This window comes from Pan paniscus, chromosome 19 (assembly GCF_029289425.2).
Source record: "Pan paniscus chromosome 19, NHGRI_mPanPan1-v2.0_pri, whole genome shotgun sequence".
Taxonomy (NCBI): Eukaryota; Metazoa; Chordata; class Mammalia; order Primates; family Hominidae; genus Pan; species Pan paniscus.
Genome location: NC_073268.2, coordinates 29472854 through 29492381, shown reverse-complemented (window position 1 = coordinate 29492381; position 19528 = coordinate 29472854). Strand labels below are relative to the sequence as shown.

The 19528-nt window shown below is 44.2% G+C and overlaps 2 protein-coding genes across 9 annotated transcripts in view; one reads left to right on the top strand and one right to left on the bottom strand.

Annotated features, from left to right (window-relative positions):
• Positions 1-7341, bottom strand: part of CCT6B (chaperonin containing TCP1 subunit 6B) — a 70953-nt gene extending 63612 nt beyond the window's left edge. Inside the window, exon 1 of the mRNA XM_055101160.2 lies at positions 7131-7341. The gene's annotated coding sequence lies outside the window, so the exon portion shown is untranslated. The remainder of the gene's footprint in view (positions 1-7130) is intronic.
• Positions 4620-19528, top strand: part of LIG3 (DNA ligase 3) — a 31254-nt gene continuing 16345 nt past the window's right edge. For 2 of the 8 annotated variants that reach the window (XM_034942089.3, XM_055101155.2), the window contains exons 1-9: positions 7016-7390; positions 7712-7788; positions 9235-9785; positions 12232-12375; positions 15707-15904; positions 17208-17359; positions 17916-18082; positions 18203-18280; positions 18769-18937. In XM_034942089.3, the coding sequence (XP_034797980.2) occupies positions 9239-9785; positions 12232-12375; positions 15707-15904; positions 17208-17359; positions 17916-18082; positions 18203-18280; positions 18769-18937 (1455 nt within the window). In that variant the 5' untranslated portion in view covers positions 7016-7390; positions 7712-7788; positions 9235-9238. Of the gene's footprint in view, positions 6856-7015; positions 7391-7711; positions 7789-9234; positions 9786-12231; positions 12376-15706; positions 15905-17207; positions 17360-17915; positions 18083-18202; positions 18281-18768; positions 18938-19528 lie in introns of those variants that run through there. The other 6 variants (XM_055101156.2, XM_034942090.3, XM_034942088.3 and 3 more) reach the window with 6 other exon arrangements.

Sequence of the window (19528 nt, the reverse complement as noted above, 5' to 3'; positions counted from 1 at the left end):
CTTAATTGAGGACTTTGAATAGCTAGGAACAAGCATGAGATATCCTGATTATTCACCACCAGCTTAGTTCTTGTTTGGATCATAAAACTGCTTTGAGACTCCATAAAAGCTCTTCACCAAAAATGCGCATGCACACAAATGTTTATATAAAATTTCAGGAAATTCAAGGACACCCCTGAGCCCATCCACAGTTCCCCTAGGGGTCTATAAGCCTCAGTTATTTCTTACTATCACTGTTACCACCCAAGCTGCCTTCATCTCTCCCCTAGATTATTAACATAGCTACCTGACTCATCTCCCAACTTCTCTACACAACAACCAGAGTGATAGTGATCCTGTTAAAGCTTAAGTTAGATCACATGACTTCTCGGCTCAATACAATCCACTAGCTTCCCTTCTCACCTGGAATAAAAGCCAATGTCTTTGCAATGTCTTACAAGACCCTACAGGATCTGTCTCCTTGCTCTTCTCAACCTTAACTCCAGCTGCTCTAGCCACATGGATCTCCTTGCTATTGTCCTAAATGACAGTCACATTTTTGGCCTCCAAGCCTTTATCTAATGCTCCCTCTACCCTCAATCTGCATGAGGCCGACTCATTTCTTCAAGTCTTTTCTCAGTTGTTACTTGTCAGTGAGGCCTTTCTGACCTCTATTTAAAACTGCCACCCTGCCCCTACCCCGCATGTCCCACCCTCCTCTGCTTTCTTCTTCTCCATGGCACCCACTCACTTCTCACACCTCATACATTTTACTTCCCTGTTTGTTATTGATCTCCCACACTAGTTTGCTCCATGAGGGCTGGATTTTTGTCTGCTTTGTTTCGCTACTGTATTACACTCCTGGAATTGTGCCTGATGCAGAGTAGGCACTCAATAAATACTTGACTGACCAATCAATGACTGAGTGATTACACTCTGTAGTGGTATGAATGTATCCAGGCTGGGTAGTGCAGGAGAATGTACATTTATTGAAATGCCTCTAAGTGCCAAGCAGTTTGCAAGCTGACATCAGTCATCTCATTTAATTGGCACCTACAATCCCAAGACTTATTTTTATCCTCATTTCACCACCAACCCAAAAATGAAATACTTAAGCATAAATCTAATACAATATGTACAAGAGGTATATGAGGAAAACTACAAAACTCTAATAAAAGAAATCAAAGACAAACTAATCAATAAATATTCCATCTTCATGGATACAAATACTCAATATTGTCAAGATGTCAGTTCTTTCCAATGTAATCTGTATATTCAATACAATCCCAATCAAAATTCCAGTAAGTTAGTTTGTGGATATTGGCTTTAGAAACTGATTCTAAAGTTTATGTGAAAAAGCAAAAGATTCAGAATAGCCAACACAATATTGGAGGAAGAGAACAAAGTTGGAGGACTGACATTATCTAAGTTGAGACTTGCTATAAAGCTACAGGAATCAAGACAGTGTGGTACTGGTCAAAGAACACACAAATAGACCAATGGACCAGAATACACAGCCCACAGACAGATTCACATAAATATAGTCAATGATCTTTGACAAATGACCAAAAGCAATACAAATGAGAAAACAGTCTTTTCAGAAATGGTGTTAGATCAACAAGGGATCCATATGGCAAAAATTGAATCTAGATAGATCTTACACCCTTCACAGAAATAAACTCAAAATTGATCCGGGACCTAAATGTAAAACTATCCCCATTTCACGGTGAAAACTGAGACCCGGAAAGTTAAGAAAATAGATGAAAGTTACAGACAGCTGGTAGTGGAACATAATTCAAACCTGTCTGTGCAAATCCAAAGCCCTGCTCTTCCCACCACACTTTGCCTCATTCTCCTTGGTAGAGTAGTTCCCACTTTTCTTTTTTTTTTTTTGAGACAGAGTCTCGCTCTGTCTCCCAGGCTGGAGTGCAGTGGCGCGATCTCGGCTCATTGCAACCTCTGCCTCCCAGGTACAAGCGATTCTTCTGCCTCAGCCTCCTGAGTAGCTAGGATTACAGGTGCACGCCACCACCTGGCTGATTTTTGTATTTTTAGTAGAGATGGGCTTTCACCATGTTGGTCAGACTGGTCTCAAACTCCTGACCTTGTGATCCGCCCATCTTGGCCTCCCAAAGTGCTGGGATTACAGGCGTGAGCCACCACACCCAGCCAGTTCCCACTTTTCTAAAGAAGTGCAACTGCCGGCTTTCGTACCTAGTTCCATTTCTTTTGTACCTAGTTCTATTTCACAGCAGGGGACCTGAATCAGAGAGAATCGGGGGTTCAGGGAGCTCTCATCAAGCAAAAATCATTTACAGCCTAAGTCTTTGCAAGTTTATATCAAATATTGTTATGATATAATAAACATCCTTCTAAGGGATCTTATCACTTCCAGAGTTTTATTCATTCATTCCATTCACTCATGAGTTTCATTCATTATTCACAGATATTTGTTGAGTATCTACTATGTGCCCAGCACTGTTCTAGGCACTGAGCATATAGCACAGATGCCACCCTCTACATGTAGGTTTGAAATCTAAGGCAGTGTACTCTAACAGAAATGTAGTGTAAGCCAAACGTGCAGTTTTATATTTTCTAGTCACCACATTTTCAAAAAAGTAAAAATAAACAGGTGAGATGAACTTTACTATATTTTATTTGACATAACATATCCAAAAAAATCATTTCAATAAATAATTAACATAAAGATAGGATAGTCGTGAGTCGTTTAACAACAGGATACCTTCTGAGAAATGCATCGTAAAGTGATTTTGTGATGGGAATATCATAGTGTACTTACAAAACCTAAATGATATGGCTGACTATATACCTAAGCTATATGGTATAGGCTATTGCTCCTAGGCTATAAACCCATACAGCATGTACTATACTGAATACTGTAGGAAACTATAACACAATGGTAAGTATTTGTGTCTCTAAACATAGGCAAAGCACAGCACACACACACACACACACACACAAAGGTATAAAAGAAAATGGTCCAAGGTGGGTGGATCACCTGAGGTTGGGAGTTTGAGACCAGCCTGACCAACATGGAGAAACCCCATCTCTACTAAAAATACAAAATTAGCAGGGGGTGGTGGTGCATGTCTGTAATCCCAGCTACTCGGGAGGCTGAGGCAGGAGAATCGCTTGAACCTGGGAAGCAGAGATTGTGGTGAGCTGTGATCACGCCATTGCACTCCAGCCTGGGCAACAGGAGTGAAACTCCGTCTCAAAAAAAAAAAAAAAAAGAGAAAAAAGAAAAGAAAGTGGTACACCGCATAGGGCGCTTACCATGAATGAAGCTTACAGGACTAGAAGTTGCTCTGGGTGGGTCAGTGAGTGAGTGGTGTGTGAATATGAAGGCCTAGCACATTATTCTACCTTACTCTGGACTTTATAAAGTGTACACTTAGGCAACACTAAATTTACTTTAAAAATGTCTTCTTTTTTCAATAATAAATTAACCTTAGCTTACTGTTTACTTTTTTACTTTATGAGCTTTTTAATTTTTCTTTCTTTTTTTGTTTTTTTTCTTTGAGATAGTCTCACTCTGTTGCCCAGGCTGCAGTGCAGTGGCGCAATCTCGGCTCACTGCAACCTCCGCCTCCCAGGTTCAAGAGATTCTCCTGCCTCAGCCTCCTGAGTAGCTACGATTACAGGCGCAGGCCACCATGCCTAATTTTTGTATTTTTAGTAGAGATGGGATTTCGCCATGTTGGCCAGGCTGGTCTCGAACTCTTGACCTCAGGTGATCCACCCGCCTCAGCCTTCCAAAGTGCTGGGATTACAGGTGTGAGCCACCGCGATGGGCCCTGTTTGTGTTTTAAACTAAAGGTTATTACAAAAGAATCAAGTATTTTAAAATTAAAAAGCTTTGCTGGGCATGGTGGCTCACGCCTGTAATCCCAGCACTTTGGGAGGCTGAGGCGGGCAGATCACCTGAGGTCAGGAGTTCAAGACCAGCTTGGCCAACATGGCGAAAACCCGTCTCTACTAACAATATAAAAAATTATCCAGGCGTGGTGGTGGGCACCTGTCATCCCAGCTACTTGTGAGGCTGAGGCAGGAGAATCACTTGAACCTGGGAGGCAGAGGATGCAGTGGACTGAGATCGTGCCATTGCACTCCAGCCTGGGTGACAAGAGCGAAACTCCATCTCAAAAAAATAAATAAATAAAACCACACACACAAACAGCACAGTTGTATAAAAATATTTTTCTTTTTTTAAATAAATATTTTTATTTCTTATAAATATGTTGCCTAGGCTGGTTTTGAACTCCTTCTGCCTCAGCCTCCCAAAGTGCTAGGATTAGAGATGTGAGCCACTGTGCCCAGCCAATATTTTTGCTTTATATCCTTATTCTATAAGCTTTTTCCTATTAAAAAAAATTCCTTTTACTTTTAAAACTTTTTTGTTAACAAGACAGAAACACACACATTAGCCTAGTAAGCCTACACAGGGTCAGGATCATCAATATCACCATCCTCCACCTCTACATCTTGTCCTACTGGAAGGCCTTCAGGGGCAATGTCACACGTGGAGCTGTCATCTCCTCTGATAACAATGCCTTCTTCTGGAATACCTCCTAAAGGACCTACCTGATGCTGTTTTACAGTTAGCTTTTTTTTTTTCAATAAGTAGTAGTATACTCTAAAATAACAATAAGGCTGGGCATAGTGTTTCATGCCTGTCATCTCAGCACTTTGGGAGGCCGAGGCAGGCGGATCACTTGAGGTCAAGAGTTTGAGACCAGCCTGGCCAACATCGTGAAACCCCGTCTCTACTAAAAATACAAAAATTAGCCGGGCGTGGTGGCGGGTGCCTGTAATTCCAGCTACTCAGGAGGCTGAGGGAGGAGAATTGCTTGAACCTAGGAGGCAGAGGTTGCAGTGAGCCAAAATCCTGCCACTGCACTCCAGCCTGGGCGACAAGAACAAAACTCTGTCGCAAAAAAAAAAAAAAAAAAAAAAAAATTATTAGCCCATTGTGGTGGCAAGGGCCTGTAATCCCAGCTACTTGGGAGGCTGAGGCAGGAGAATCACTTGAACCTGGGAGGCAGAGGTTGCAGTGAGCCAAGATCGTGGCACTGCACTCCAGCCTGGGCGACACAGCGAGACTCTGTCTCAAAAATAACTAAATTAATTAATTTAATTTAATGACAATAAAAGGTATAGTATACTAAATATATAAACCAGCAACATCGTCCTTTATTATCATTATCAAGTTTTATATACTGTACATAATAGTGTGTGCTATGCTTTTATACAACTGGCAATGGAGTAGGTTCGTTTCCACCAGCATCTCCACAAACACATGAGTAATGTGCTGTCACTATATGATAGGGATTTTTCAGCTCCATTATAATCTTATGGGACCACCCTCATATATTTGGTCCATTGTTGGCCTAAATGTCATTATGTGGTACATATTATTAATGAGATATTTTACTTTTTTTAGTATGAATTTTTTGGTGTGTATTTTCTTCACTTATAGCACATCTCAATTCCATGCAACATTCAAGTGCTCAATAGTCACGTGTGGCTAGTGATTACAGCATTGGAAAAAGACAGATACGGTTGAGGAAACTTTAAAAAATGTAGCAAATGTAGTTGTAGAGACGTGCTCAAGATCACTCAATTATCATAGCTAGGACGTGAGTCTCCAGCGACCTTCCAATTGCCTGGTTGAACCAAAGCCCTGGTTCATTCTGCAGCGCATTAAAAGCAGGCTTTACTCCCCTCCAAACAGTAGAATCGCAGTTAAACTTAGTCAAACAAACTTAATGTATCCAATACAAAACTCATCTTTCTAACCCTAACACCTCCTCTTCCTCTCTATTTTCTATTTCAGTTGATGGTACCATTATGTTTCTGCTCACTCAAATTATTATTATTTTATCCATAAACGAGCACTTTATCTAGAAGATCATTTAAATTCTAAATGATCTTCAAAAACGCACTTTACTCTCCACCCTAACTAGCTGAATCATCTCCCACATGGGTCACTATGAGAGCCTTCTGATTTGTTCCCTTGCCTCAGTCTCTCCCCACCCAGCTTCAGCAGTATTCCCTAAGACTCTTCATGGCTCTCCGTCCTCTACAGAGTAAAGACGACACTCTTCATCACACAGCACAGAATTCTCTCGGGAACCTGTTCTTTGCTTACCTAACAAGGCCCAGTTGTTTGCTGTTCCTAGACTCTGAAGAGGTCACTTACCCTCAGGCTGCTACATTTGTAAAAATCGCCATCCCAACTCTCATGGAGCTGGCTTCAGATTTGAGATAATACACTTTGAATGATATACAATCAAGGAGTTTCTCCTCCATCACTCCTTTACATTTTATATCTATCTGCTATTTAGTGCCTCGTCTCAATTCCATGAAAGCTACTGAATACAAACTATTTACTAGGGAGTCTGCGGGACACAAACAGAGGGATTATATTTAAAAAATAGATTGACGCGATCTTTGCCTTCCCCGACCTCATTACAATGTAGTTTCTCCACCAATATCTTTAAAAACAGATCCTCTCTAACAGTATGAGAAAATCAAGGGGAGCCTCGGAAGTTCAGGCCAGGCTGCGTTCCGAGGAGCCGCCACGTCCCCCCACCTCCGCTTCCCGGGCCGCGATTGCAGGTTGAAAACTACTCCCAAACATCACAGGGCAGGCAGAATGCAACTACGACCCACGTGGCAGACGGGGGCGGGGACCGGTCGCGTGGCCGCGGCCTTGGCTCTTGCGCCTGCGCGCTGCCTCCCGCTCTAGGACCCGGATTTAAAGAGACAGGAGCTCCAACCGTCGTGGGCTGCCCGCGGCCTGTAATGAGCAAGTTCCGAGGCCTACGGTGAGCGCCGGAGCCGGAGAGGCAGGTGAGGGGCTACGCGGCGCGGCACGGCGCGGCGGGGCCCGGCGTGGGGAAGGCAGCGGGCCGGGGCGGGGAGCTCGGCGCGGCCGGGGAGCCAGCCCCCCGGCTCCTCCCCCGCCCGCCTGCGGAGCCCCGGGGCACACCCTCCGTGACGTGGCGGCCCTCCCGGGAGCCCAGGGGGAGGCTCGTGGCTCCCCGGGACCCCCACGGGGCCGCGTGAGGCGGGGAGGCCGGCGCCCGGGCTGTGTTCCCTGTGGAACCCACGGGGCCTTCTCGTACCCTGGCCCGGCGTGCGTCCTCCTGCGCTGAACCGGGAGCGCTCGGGTGGGACTCAGGGAGCCTTGATCGCTTCCCGCCTGCGTCCCCGACACGGTGGAGGAGCGCTCCTTTCTGCCTCGCCGGGGGTCGCGGCCTACGCCGCCGACCCCACTGTCCCCGCCACTCTCCGACAGCGGCGCGGGAAGCCCTTCGAGAAAAGCGGCGGCGGCCAGGCCTCAGCGATTTCCTTCTCGGGCCCCTGGGCTGCGGCAGTTGTGAGGGTGCGGAACGAGGGACAGACGGGTTTCCTCAAAGCTGCATTGTGCCTCCTCGTGGCCCAGCGCCTCCCGAGCCTCCCTCAAGTCCACTCCTTTCATTATTGGGGCCCTAGAGGTTGCTCTGTAAATTGATCTTCTAGGAAAAGTGTTGAAACTCACTTGTTCTGACCTCCTTTTATGGGTCTGCCGTACTTCCACTTACCTCACCTCTGTGTTCTTAAACTTTGGGAGTTATATAGCCCTTTGTGAATATCACGAAAGTGATAGACTTCCTCCAAAAAACCGTGCATTTTTATCGAATGTACATTTTGTATACATTTTTAGAGAGCTCAGAACCGCCTCCCTCCCCCACAACCAGCGCATTCATGGATTCCTTGTAATTTTCCCAACTACCCTGTGAGGTAGGTATTATTTACCCTGCTTTAGAAATAAGAAAACAGATGCAGATAAATTAAGAGTTTTCTCCGAGGTAACAGTCAGTAAACTGTACAGTCAGACTTGCACTCCCATCCCTTATTCCAGGTCCACCAGCTTTCCTTCACATCATGTTGCACTACAGTAAGCAAAGCCTGCTTTTTATTATAACGTGACAGCAATTTTGCTTCACAGCGTGTGCAGACTGAACATAATTCCAGTATACTTAAAACTAGGACTATAAAATGCTTTAGAAAACATGAATATAAGAAGATGCTGATATAATCTTTTTCCATTTGGATTGATTTATGAGTTCCTGTGAGTCTTGCTGCCCAGTGACTTCAGCATTCTCTGATTCAAGTTGCTGAATGATAAACAGGTTAATTGCACATCGGAAGCCTCTTCTTGTAAGATAACGACGTCACCGATCATAATAGGAGCTGACGTTAATGAGAGCTCTTGCTGTGTGCCCAGCTGTTTTAAGGGTTTTACTCTTAGAACAGCTCTTTAAGTTAGGCCCCATAATTAGCCACATTTTACAGATAAGGAAGCTCAGGAACAGAGGTAAGAAACCCATCAAGGTTATACAGCTGGTAAGTGGCTGAGTTAGGATTTGAACTCAGGCAGTCTGATTCCAGGCTCTGCTTAGTTGTCTCTCAATATAGGGATTCTAACTCAATTCCAAATCTATATAGTGGCTTGATTTCTGAGGATGGCATATGTGTTAAACTTCACAATAAAAACTTCATGAACATAATGTAATTTTTACTGGTGACTAAAACGAAACTTCAGGGCCAGGCACGGTGGCTCATGGTCTGTAATCCCAGCACTTTGGGAGGCCGAGGCGGGCGAATCACCTGAGGTCGGGAGTTGGAGACTAGCCTGACCAACAAGAAGAAACCCCGTCTCCATTAAAAATACAAAAAAGTTAGCCGGGCGTGGTGGCGCATGCCTGTAATCCCAGCTACTAGGGAGGCTGAGGCAGGAGAATCGCTTGAACCCGAGAGGAGGAGGTTGCGGTGAGCCAAGATCGCGCCATTGTACTCCAGCCTGGGCAATTAAAGTGAAACTCCGCCTCAAAAAAAAAAAAAAAAAGAAAGTTCAGGATCTTGTAATACTTAAAGGTCATCATCCATTATGAGTATCATATGTTGCTGATGGCCTAAAAAGAGCTTTTATGTTATTTGGATTTTCTTCATTGTGATGTACTAGATGTACATGTGTGCATTAGATAATTGAACATCCTTCTGCGAGCTGGCTTTTCCTGTATCAGAACTCTTTCATGCTGTAGAGTAGACTATGAATGTAATACTTTGGAAAGTGTGTGATTAGTCATCATGGACTATATAAGACGCTGGCCTTTGGAAAATTGGAAGCCTATCTCCTTGTTTATATCTTTTTTTTTTTTTTTGGCCTCCTACTCTTTCGTACAGCTATATGTCTTTGGCTTTCAAGATCCTCTTTCCACAAACCCTCCGTGCACTCAGCCGAAAAGAACTGTGCCTATTCCGAAAACGTCACTGGCGTGATGTAAGACAATTCAGCCAGTGGTCAGAAACAGATCTGCTTCATGGACATCCCCTCTTCCTGAGAAGAAAGCCTATTCTATCATTCCAGGGAAGCCATCTAAGATCACGTGCCACCTACCTTGTTTTCTTGCCAGGGTTGCATGTGGGACTCTGCAGTGGCCCCTGTGAGATGGCTGAGCAACGGTTCTGTGTGGACTATGCCAAGCGTGGCACAGCTGGCTGCAAAAAATGCAAGGAAAAGATTGTGAAGGGCGTATGCCGAATTGGCAAACTGGTGCCCAATCCCTTCTCAGAGTCTGGGGGTGATATGAAAGAGTGGTACCACATTAAATGCATGTTTGAGAAACTAGAGCGGGCCCGGGCCACCACAAAAAAAATCGAGGACCTCACAGAGCTGGAAGGCTGGGAAGAGCTGGAAGATAATGAGAAGGAACAGATAACCCAGCACATTGCAGGTAAGGTAGAGAACACTGCTTTCTCATCTTACTGGTGCTGAGAGAAAAAGGGATAAGGAGTTCAATTGCTTTCTCTTTTTTTTAACTTTGCTCTTTTAGAGATGGGGTCTCACTCTGTTGCCTAGGCCAGTGTTTAATGTTGCATTCGTAGCTCACTGCAGCTTTGCACTGCTGGACTCAGGTCATCCTGACTCAGCCTCCCAAGTAGTTGGGATTACAGGCGCACGCCACCATGCCCAGCCTTTAACGTTTTATTTGGAAATAATTTTAAACTCACTGAAGTGTTGGAAGATTAAAAATAGTACAAAGAACATTCATATTCCTTTTACCCATATTTACCTATTAACATTTTACTCTATTTGCTTTATCATATTTGTTCATGTGCTGTCTCTCTCTACATACATACACACATGTGCGTGCACCCACTTTAAACCATTTGAGAATAAGTTGCATACATCATGGCCCTTTAAAATTCTTCAGTGTATATACCTTAAGAATAGGATATATGACCCTTATGCGACTATAATATAGCTATCATCTTCAGAAAATTTGTCCTTGATATAATACTTAAATCTACCATCTGTATACTATTTTGTCAATGGATTGAGTCATACCTTCAGTAGCCTTTTCCTGCAGTATAGGATCCCAGTCTAGGATCATATCAGGTGTTGCATTTAGTTGTCATGTTTCTTTGGCCTCCTTTAATCTGAAATATTTCCATAGTCTCTCTTTTATGACATTGATATTTTGGAAGAATAGAGTACTGATTACTATCCTCTTTTACTTTTTTTCTTGTAGCATATAATTCATTACTGTACTTAACTAATTTGATACTTAATTGTCCCATATTTGGCCAATTAGGAACCCCTTTACACTGTCCTCTGTGTCCTGTATACATTCATTAACTTTTTTTAATGTGCTTCTTTACTCTTCAGCATAGCAAGATGCTTTTAGTCTTATCCCGTATGTATCCTTCCCCAGCCCTGAAATTGGTAATTTCTCTGGGGATTCCTGTTAGTGGGAAATGCCCCTGTTAAAGAGTAAAACCTGGATACTATGTGTCCACATTGTCATGGGGTATCTGTTTCTTCTTTTTTTTTTTTTTTTTTTTTTTTTTTGAGAGTCTCACTCTGACCCAGGCTGGAGTGTAGTGGCACTATCCTGTTAGTGGGAAATGGTATTAAAGAGTAAAACCCGGATACTATGTGAACACATTGTCATGGGGTATCTGTTTCTTCTTTTTTTTTTTTTTTTTGAGACAGAGTCTCACTCTGTGACCCAGGCTGGAGTGCAGTGGCACTGTCTTAGCTCACTGCAACCTCTGCCTTCCAGGTTCAAGCAATTGTCCTATCTCAGCCTCCCAAGTAGCTGGGACTACAGGCACTTGACACCACACCCAGCTAATTTTTGTGTTTTTAGTAGAGACAGGGTTTCACCATGTTGGTCCAGCTGGTGTTGAACCTCTGACTTCAAGTGATCCACCCACCTTGGCCTCCCAAAGTGCTGGGATTACAGGCCTGAGCGCCCAGCCATGGCGTGTCTGTTTCTAAGCCCTTTCAGCAGACAGAGCTAGAAAATATGTGCGTGTATATGCATGTAAAATTCATACCTATATATGGCTATATATAACATGTTTGCATGTACATGCATATTTACATATGCATATTTTAGAAATTTTATGCCAATACCCCCAAATCCAGTTAGTCCTCTTTGACCTTCAGTGTCTGTAAAATAATGTTCATATCTTCAACTTAGTTCTGGTCACCATAGGAAGACAGTTAACAATGGCTCTAAAAATGGGTATCTGTCCTTGTTCTTTGAAAGGAAAAAAGACTTCCAGGAAAGAAAACTGTGCTTCCCATATACTTTATTCTCAGGCTCCCCATCCCACCTTGCACTGCCTTAGCTATTGGCCTCGGCCTTTGTTACTTCTTGACCCATCTCTCATTTGGAGGAAGAGAAATACAGGTAGAGTTCATGACTCAGATAACTAAGCATCTGCAAATTTTCCTTCCTATGCTAGATTGACATGCTCTGTGATCCTCATTTACTTTTTGTTCATCTCTAAATTGAAGCTAATTCTGTGGGGTTGGGGTTCCCTAAGTTTTATCCATCAAACTATGATTTCTGATTTCCCCCAAATTGTTATTTCTGGAGACTTACATATGGGATAAGAAGTGGAGAATGTTGATGAAAATTTAAGGTACTAATAGAGATAAATGGTAACTGGATCTTTTGTCTCCAGCATATCCTTCCCTTCTGTCCCCACAATACCCTATTACCTACTACCCCCACTCAAAAAATACCAGCCACCAGCCAGCCTTGGGCTAGTGCTAGGGTAGTGACTTAACAAGCAAGGCCCTAGGAGCAGTTGATAGATTCTTTGGATGTTTTTTTCAGAGATCGTTCACTGAAGGATATTTTATACTCTTTTGGGATCCTACAGATCTGTCTTCTAAGGCAGCAGGTACACCAAAGAAGAAAGCTGTTGTCCAGGCTAAGTTGACAGCCACTGGCCAGGTGACTTCTCCAGTGAAAGGCGCCTCATTTGTCACCAGTACCAATCCCCGGAAATTTTCTGGCTTTTCAGGTAAGATAGGTTAGGGCTACTTTAGCTGTTATAGTGCTGCTTTCATTTTGTATTCTACCTAGGATTCTGGCTAAAGAGTGAAAATTCTGTGCTATCTCATCTCATTAATAATTTGCTTCTGTCTGAGCAGAGACTGGTAATGGCTAATTCTAAGCCTTCCACTTGGTTTTTGTTTGTTTGTTTGTTTTTTGGTTTTTGGGGTTTTTTTGAGACGAAATCTTGCTCTGTCATCCAAGCTGGAGTGCAGTGGTGCATTCTCAGCTCACTGCAACCTCCGCCTCCTGGGTTCAAGCGATTCTCCCACCTCAGCCTCCCAAGTAGCTGGGATTACAGGCACCTGCCACCATGCCTGACTAATTTTTGTATTTTTAGTAGAGATGGGGTTTCGCCACGTTGGCCAGGCTGGTCTCAAACTCCTGACCTCAGGTGATCCACCTGCCCCAGCTTCCCAAAGTGCTGGGATTGCAGGCGTGAGCCACTGCGCTTGGCCAGCATTCCACTTGTATAGCATTTCTTTGTATACTTTAACCTCTATCGCAGCGGAAAGATTTGTTTTGTCAAGACTTTTTCCCCTTGAAATAGTTACCTGGGTCAGACAGAGATTATTAGAACCTGTCTTTTACTTCCTTGTGTTTTGATAAAGTAAGCATTTTGAGAAATTGTATCCCTGAATATGCCTAGAAATGAAAGTATGAAAGAAGGGAGATGTCATGCATGGATCTCCCTTCTTGATTCTTAAAACTGTTTATTCAAAACACTGGAACTTCATGGAACACAAAGGAAGGAAAAAAAGATCTGAAGGATATTGCTATTTGTTGGGAGGCAGTACAGCCTAGGGATGAAGCTTGCAGACTTTGGAATCAGTGAGCTCTGGGTTCAAATCCCATCTCCTAAAGGGGAGGACTGTGGCTATTATTTGTAGGACAGATGAACAATAAAGTGTTAAGTTTCCTGTTCTCTTCACTAAAATACACACATGCACACACGTGTATACACACATATATAGTTTCTTTTATATAAAATATAGAATTACTATTTCATAGACAGGGATTCAGGAAGACTTTGCTGGGGCATGTGGTATAGATAGGAGTTGAGAAGATCAGGATCATTTATTGGCCTTACGTAAACAGACAGCATTGGACTAGGGGCTTTTATATATGTAGTTTCATTTGTTCTTCAGTTAACCCTAGACAGTACTTTTATTTAGGAAGTACTTTTTATTAGGCCCTTTTTACGACTGAGAAAGTTGACATTCAGGGTTATCATGGAGTTAGTATTTGTACTGAAGTCTGACTTCAGTACTTGTGCTCTTTTATACTACACTGTGTTGCTGCTTTTATTGTTTGGAGACATTCTTGTGATTGACTCAGCTGAAGAAAATAAATAAAGCCAAACCACTTGGCCTTATTTTAGAAGTCATTTGGAGATTGAAAGACATTTTATGTGATTGAAAGAAGCCTAGACCTGAGGTCAGAAGACTTGGGTTCTGGTCCTTGACAGCTCAGATCCCTGAGCACGTCCTTACCTCTCTTTAGCCTCTGTCTATGAAGCAGCAGTGGCCTCTCCTACCATAGTGCTATGCACAGGGTGCTATAGGAGCACAGGCAGCAATATATAGATTACTTTCCCCTCTGCTTCAGTGAGTTTGTGTATTTATTTGTTTAAGCTTCATCATATCTCCATGCCTCATCTACCCCATAGTGTTCTCATGAGGATTGTAAGAGATAACATTGCAAAAACGGTGCCTGGCTCTATAGGATTTTTATTATTTAAAAATTCTGGGCTGGGCGCGGTGGCTCACGCTTGTAATCCCAGCACTTTGGGAGGCCGAGGCAGGTGGATCACGAGGTCAGGAGATCGAGACCATCCTGGCTAACACAGTGAAACCCTGTCTCTACTAAAAATACAAAAAATTAGCCGGGCGTGGTGGCAGGCACCTGTAGTCCCAGCTACTCAGGAGGCTGAGGCAGGAGAATGGCGTAAACCCTGGGGGCAGAGCCTGCAGTGAGCCAAGATGGCGCCACTGCACTCCAGCCTGGGCGACAGCGAGACTGTGTCTCAAAAAAAAAAAAAAAAAAAATTCCGAGGTTAGTTGGTTTGTTGTTTGCTGGTAGGCCAAAGATAGAGAAGAGTCCAGGTGATGATAAGGACAGCATGTTTCTGGAAGGGCTCCGGTGTTGGGGATGGAATTTGGGAGGAGTTGAGAGAAACAGAGTGTTTTAGTTCTTGCAACCTGGTTGAACATTGACACTTTGGAGATTTTGTCCCCTAAAATCATATTTAGATTCCGGATCAGAGATGAGGATGGATTTATAATTTACAAAGCCCAGACAAGAAACAGTGTACAACAGCAGTTAGCTTAGTAATGGCTCTGCCACAAGTTTGCCGAATAAAATTTGCTTTGTAAATGGTCACAAGGAGGTGAAAGGGAATCACCGATGAGTTGCACATAATTATTTTTAAGTGTCTGGAGGAAATCCCTGCCCCTTGACCACCTTTTGTAAAAATGTATTTTTTTTTTTTATAACTGCTCCTTGGGGAGCAGGGTTTTATTTTGACAATAAGAAAAGAAAAGTTGAAGCAGCGAGGGGTGGGGATGTTGAGTGTACTAATGGAATCTGACTTTCTTAGTAGTGTCTTTGTCCTGGCTCTTTCAACAAGGAAGTGGGCCAGGAAGTCATTTGCTCTTCTCAGACCTCAGTCCCCTTATCAGTAAGAGAACATTGAACTAGATAATCTTTAAGGCTTCTTCCAGCTCTGACAACCTGTGATAGCAGTAATTTCACATTGTCTAACACGTACTTGATTTCTTACCCCTTTCTCATGCCAGCTTTTCTGGGATCAGCTTTACAATTGCTCTGAGATCCTTCTGACCACTTTTTTTTTTTTTTGAGGCAGGATCTTACTATGTTGCCCAGGCTGGTCTCGAACTCCTGGGCTCAAGCAGTCCCCCCGCGTTGGCCTCCCATAGTGTTAGGGTTACAGGCGTGAGCCACTGTGCCCAGCCAGTCCTGATCATTCTTGGCATGACTTTGGTCTTTATTCTTCAGTGAAGTGCTCTCATAAAGAGATGCACATCAGTCTGGTCTTTTGCTTGGGTCTAAGGAGGCCATTGTTCCTTTAACATTATTTATTAGCTGTAAGATTTGGGAAAATTACTTGGCCTCCATTTCTTTATCTGTAAGATGGGTATAATGACATCTACCCCAAAAGTCTATTCGGGGAGATTAAATAAAGCTAAATACCAGCAGAATATCTGTTAGTTTCCTTCCTTCCCTTTCTTTCTTCTCAGAAAGGCAGAATGAATTCATCTCTGTTGTTTCTCCAACAGCCAAGCCCAACAACTCTGGGGAAGCCCCCTCGAGCCCCACCCCTAAGAGAAGTCTGTCTTCAAGCAAATGTGACCCCAGGCATAAGGACTGTCTGCTACGGGAGTTTCGAAAGTTATGCGCCATGGTGGCTGATAATCCTAGCTACAACACGAAGACCCAGATCATCCAGGACTTCCTTCGGAAAGGCTCAGCAGGAGGTGTGGCATGAGCATCCTGAATAGGCCTTTCCTCCGGAGAGCTCAAGGCCATGGCTGCCTTCCTGGGCATGTGAGCTGTATAGTTGCCCGGGGTCCCATGCTTGGTTTAATGCTGTACTGTAGTGCTGTCTGGAAATTCTTAATAATTTTGAACAAGGGGCCTCGCATTTGCATTTTGCACTGTACTCCACAAATTATGTAGCCAGTTTTTCTCAGAGCACTTTGGCATCTGTCTTCCTCTCCCCTTATTCTGCTCCTAGGAGGCCAGAAGAACCCATCCTATTTGACTAGTTAGAAAATTTACTGTCCTACATATTTAATTAGGTTTTTGTGAACCATATACACAGTTTGGAATAGAATCTTCCAACTCTGTTTCTTTCATTTATCTAACAAATTGTCGATGAGCATCTCTAATGTCCTTGTCACTGGGCACGTGAAGTGAAAGTAACCACTCTGTCCAACAAGAGTTCATCTGTAGGCTAAAGGTGAGGCAGACACAATCCACCAGCCTCTGAACTCCATGCTGTCTCCTACTATAGCGATATGCACAGGGTACTATAGGAGCATGGGCAGTGATATACAGATATCTTTTGGTCTCTGCTTCTTTGAGTTTGTTTGTTTATTTATTTATTGAGACAAAAAATGTGGCTGTGTTGCCCAGGCTGGAGCGCATGGGTGCAATCTCAGCTCACTGCAACCTCCGCCTCCTGGGCTCAAGCAGTCCTTCTGTCTCAGCCTCCCAAGTAGCTGGGACTATAGGCATGTGCCGCTATGCCTGGCTAATTTTTGTATTTTTTGTAGAGACGGGGTTTTGCTGTTTTGCCCAGGTTGGTCTCAAACTCTTGGATTCAATTAATCTGCCTACCTCAACCTGCTAAAGTGCTGGGATCACAGGCGTGAGCCACCATGCGCGGTCTGAGTTTATTTTTTTATTTATTTGTGTGTGTGTGTGTGAGACAGTGTCTTGCTCTGTCGCCCAGGCTGGAGTACAGTGGTGTGATCACAGCTCACTATATCCTCGACCTCCTGAGCTAAAGCAACCCTCCTGTCTTCTCCTGCAAGTAGCTGGAACCATAGGCATATGCCACCATGTCCAGCTAATTTTTTAATTTTTTATAGAGATGGGGTCTTTCTTTGTTGCCAGGGTGGTCTCAAACTTGTGAGCTTAAGCAATTCTCCTGCTTCGGCCTCCCAAAGTGCTGAGATTACAGGTGTGAGCCACCTTGCCCAGCCTTCTTTGAGTTTATATATTTATTTGTTTAAGCTCTGTTTCTCAAGAAGGGTTCCTTTCTTCTGTCTCCAGATGGTTTCCACGGTGATGTGTACCTAACAGTGAAGCTGCTGCTGCCAGGAGTCATTAAGACTGTTTACAACTTGAATGATAAGCAGATTGTGAAGCTTTTCAGTCGCATTTTTAACTGCAACCCAGATGATATGGCACGGGACCTAGAGCAGGTCAGAGGAACGGGAGGGAGGGTAGGCTACATTCCAGGTGGGGTTTTGCCAAGCCAGGCACCTGCAGCCTCTTTTTTTTTTTCTGGTTGGGACACATACTGTTTTAGGAAACTGAAACCCATTTGAGCAAGCTTCCGTTATAGAGGGAGCTGAATGTGAGGCTATAGCTCTTAATTTCGTAAGTTTCTGAGGGTGGAAACCATACAACTGCTGAACTACAAAGGCCTGGTTCTCAAAAGGCAAAATTTTAGACTTGCCCCCTCTGTCTCTCCTGGGGCTTTTATTCTGGACTCTTTTTTTCTTGCTTGTTTTCTCCTATAACTGGGCTTTACCAAGCTTTGGTTTGTCCGTGACTCTATCCCTGGTACCATGGCAAGTTTCCATCCCCTTCTAGGAATTGTGGATGGGCTAGTGTCTCTAAGAAGTGGGCTAGATATGTTGAGTTGGGATAGGAGCTATGATTGAAATTTCTTGATTCATCTTCAGTCCTGGGTCTTGGGGGATACACTTGGCCACCCTAGGGTTGCAGCAGTGGCATTTTGGTTTTTGGAGACAGGGTGACGTGTCAGAGACAATCAGAGTCTTCTTTGAGCAGAGCAAGTCTTTCCCCCCAGCTGCCAAGAGCCTCCTTACCATCCAGGAAGTGGATGAGTTCCTTCTGCGGCTGTCCAAGCTCACCAAGGAGGATGAGCAGCAACAGGCCCTACAGGACATTGCCTCCAGGTAGGGGAGCTGCCTCCGTCAAACCATGCCCATAGAGAGATGAACTCTCTTGGGAAGGGAAGGTTCCCTTGGGGTTCCAGAGCTCTTCAAGACCAAGTTAAATGTGCTTCATCCCCCTAGGTGTACAGCCAATGACCTTAAATGCATCATCAGGTTGATCAAACATGATCTGAAGATGAACTCAGGTGCAAAACATGTGTAAGTAGCAGCTCCTCTGACAGCCTGAGCTGTCATTTGTTAGCTTTGTTTGTTCCCAACTGGTGTCAGGACCTTTGAGTCCCAATCAGGATTTGAATCCCCCTTCCACCTTCTTACTTTCTGTGAGACCCTGATCTGTCACTTGACCTGTCTCTGCCTCCATTTTCTCCCATATAAAATGGAGATAACAGTACCTTTCTCACAGAGTTCTTACAGTTGAAGTGTGGCATACGTTCAGTGAGTATAGTATGAGTCTCTTGCCTACTCCAGCCCCCTCCTCGCTAAGGCGGCATCCACATAGGCACAGTATCTCAAAAGAGCTGAATTTTCTAAGAGCTTTCTCTCCTCTAGTGAAAGTCTTTAGACAATAGAACACAACCCCTTCCCTACAGATGAGGATTTCTTCTGTGAGGACAGATTGCTGTCCAAAGCCATGGAGTCAAACAAAGGCATTGGTTTTGTTTCCTTGTTCCTGTACCCCTTGGCAGGTTAGACGCCCTTGACCCCAATGCCTATGAAGCCTTCAAAGCCTCGCGCAACCTGCAGGATGTGGTGGAGCGGGTCCTTCACAACGCGCAGGAGGTGGAGAAGGAGCCGGGCCAGAGACGGGCTCTGAGCGTCCAGGCCTCGCTGATGACACCTGTGCAGCCCATGTTGGTGAGGAGTGCTCCCCTGCCTCTGCTTTCCAGCCTCTCCAAGCTCCACATCCTTCAGGCTGAGATCAGATAGGGTATGAGTGTTGAGAGCGCTTGCAAATTGACTGGAGGAGTTTAGGGAAGGAAGAGGGAGGTGCAAGGGGGTATTTCTCTGTAGGAGGCGAAGGCAAAGGAGAAGACAGAGGATCTAGTGGAAAGACCTGAGTTGTAGGCCCAGCTACGCCACCAAGAAGCTGTAGAATCTTAGATGAGTGACTTGCCTCTCATGTCCTTCAGTCTCCTGTGTGGATGACGTCTGAGACTGCCTGAGGCATCCCCCTAGAATGGTTTATCTGTTATCTTACCTGAAGACAGATGGATGTATTAAGTAACCCCTGAGATTCTGTGACCTACTGCAAAGTAGATCTGAGAGTTGGTGGCAGAGCCAGGCTTCCTGTGACAGGGTGACTTGGGAAGAGGGAGGACACATAAGGAATGAAGACTGACTCTGACAGACATCATCTTAGGCCTCTGCTCATTTCGTAAGAAATGGGGTTTCCTTTCCAGTGTTGGTTTTCCTGTGTGACAGGGCCCACCACATATGGTGCCATGC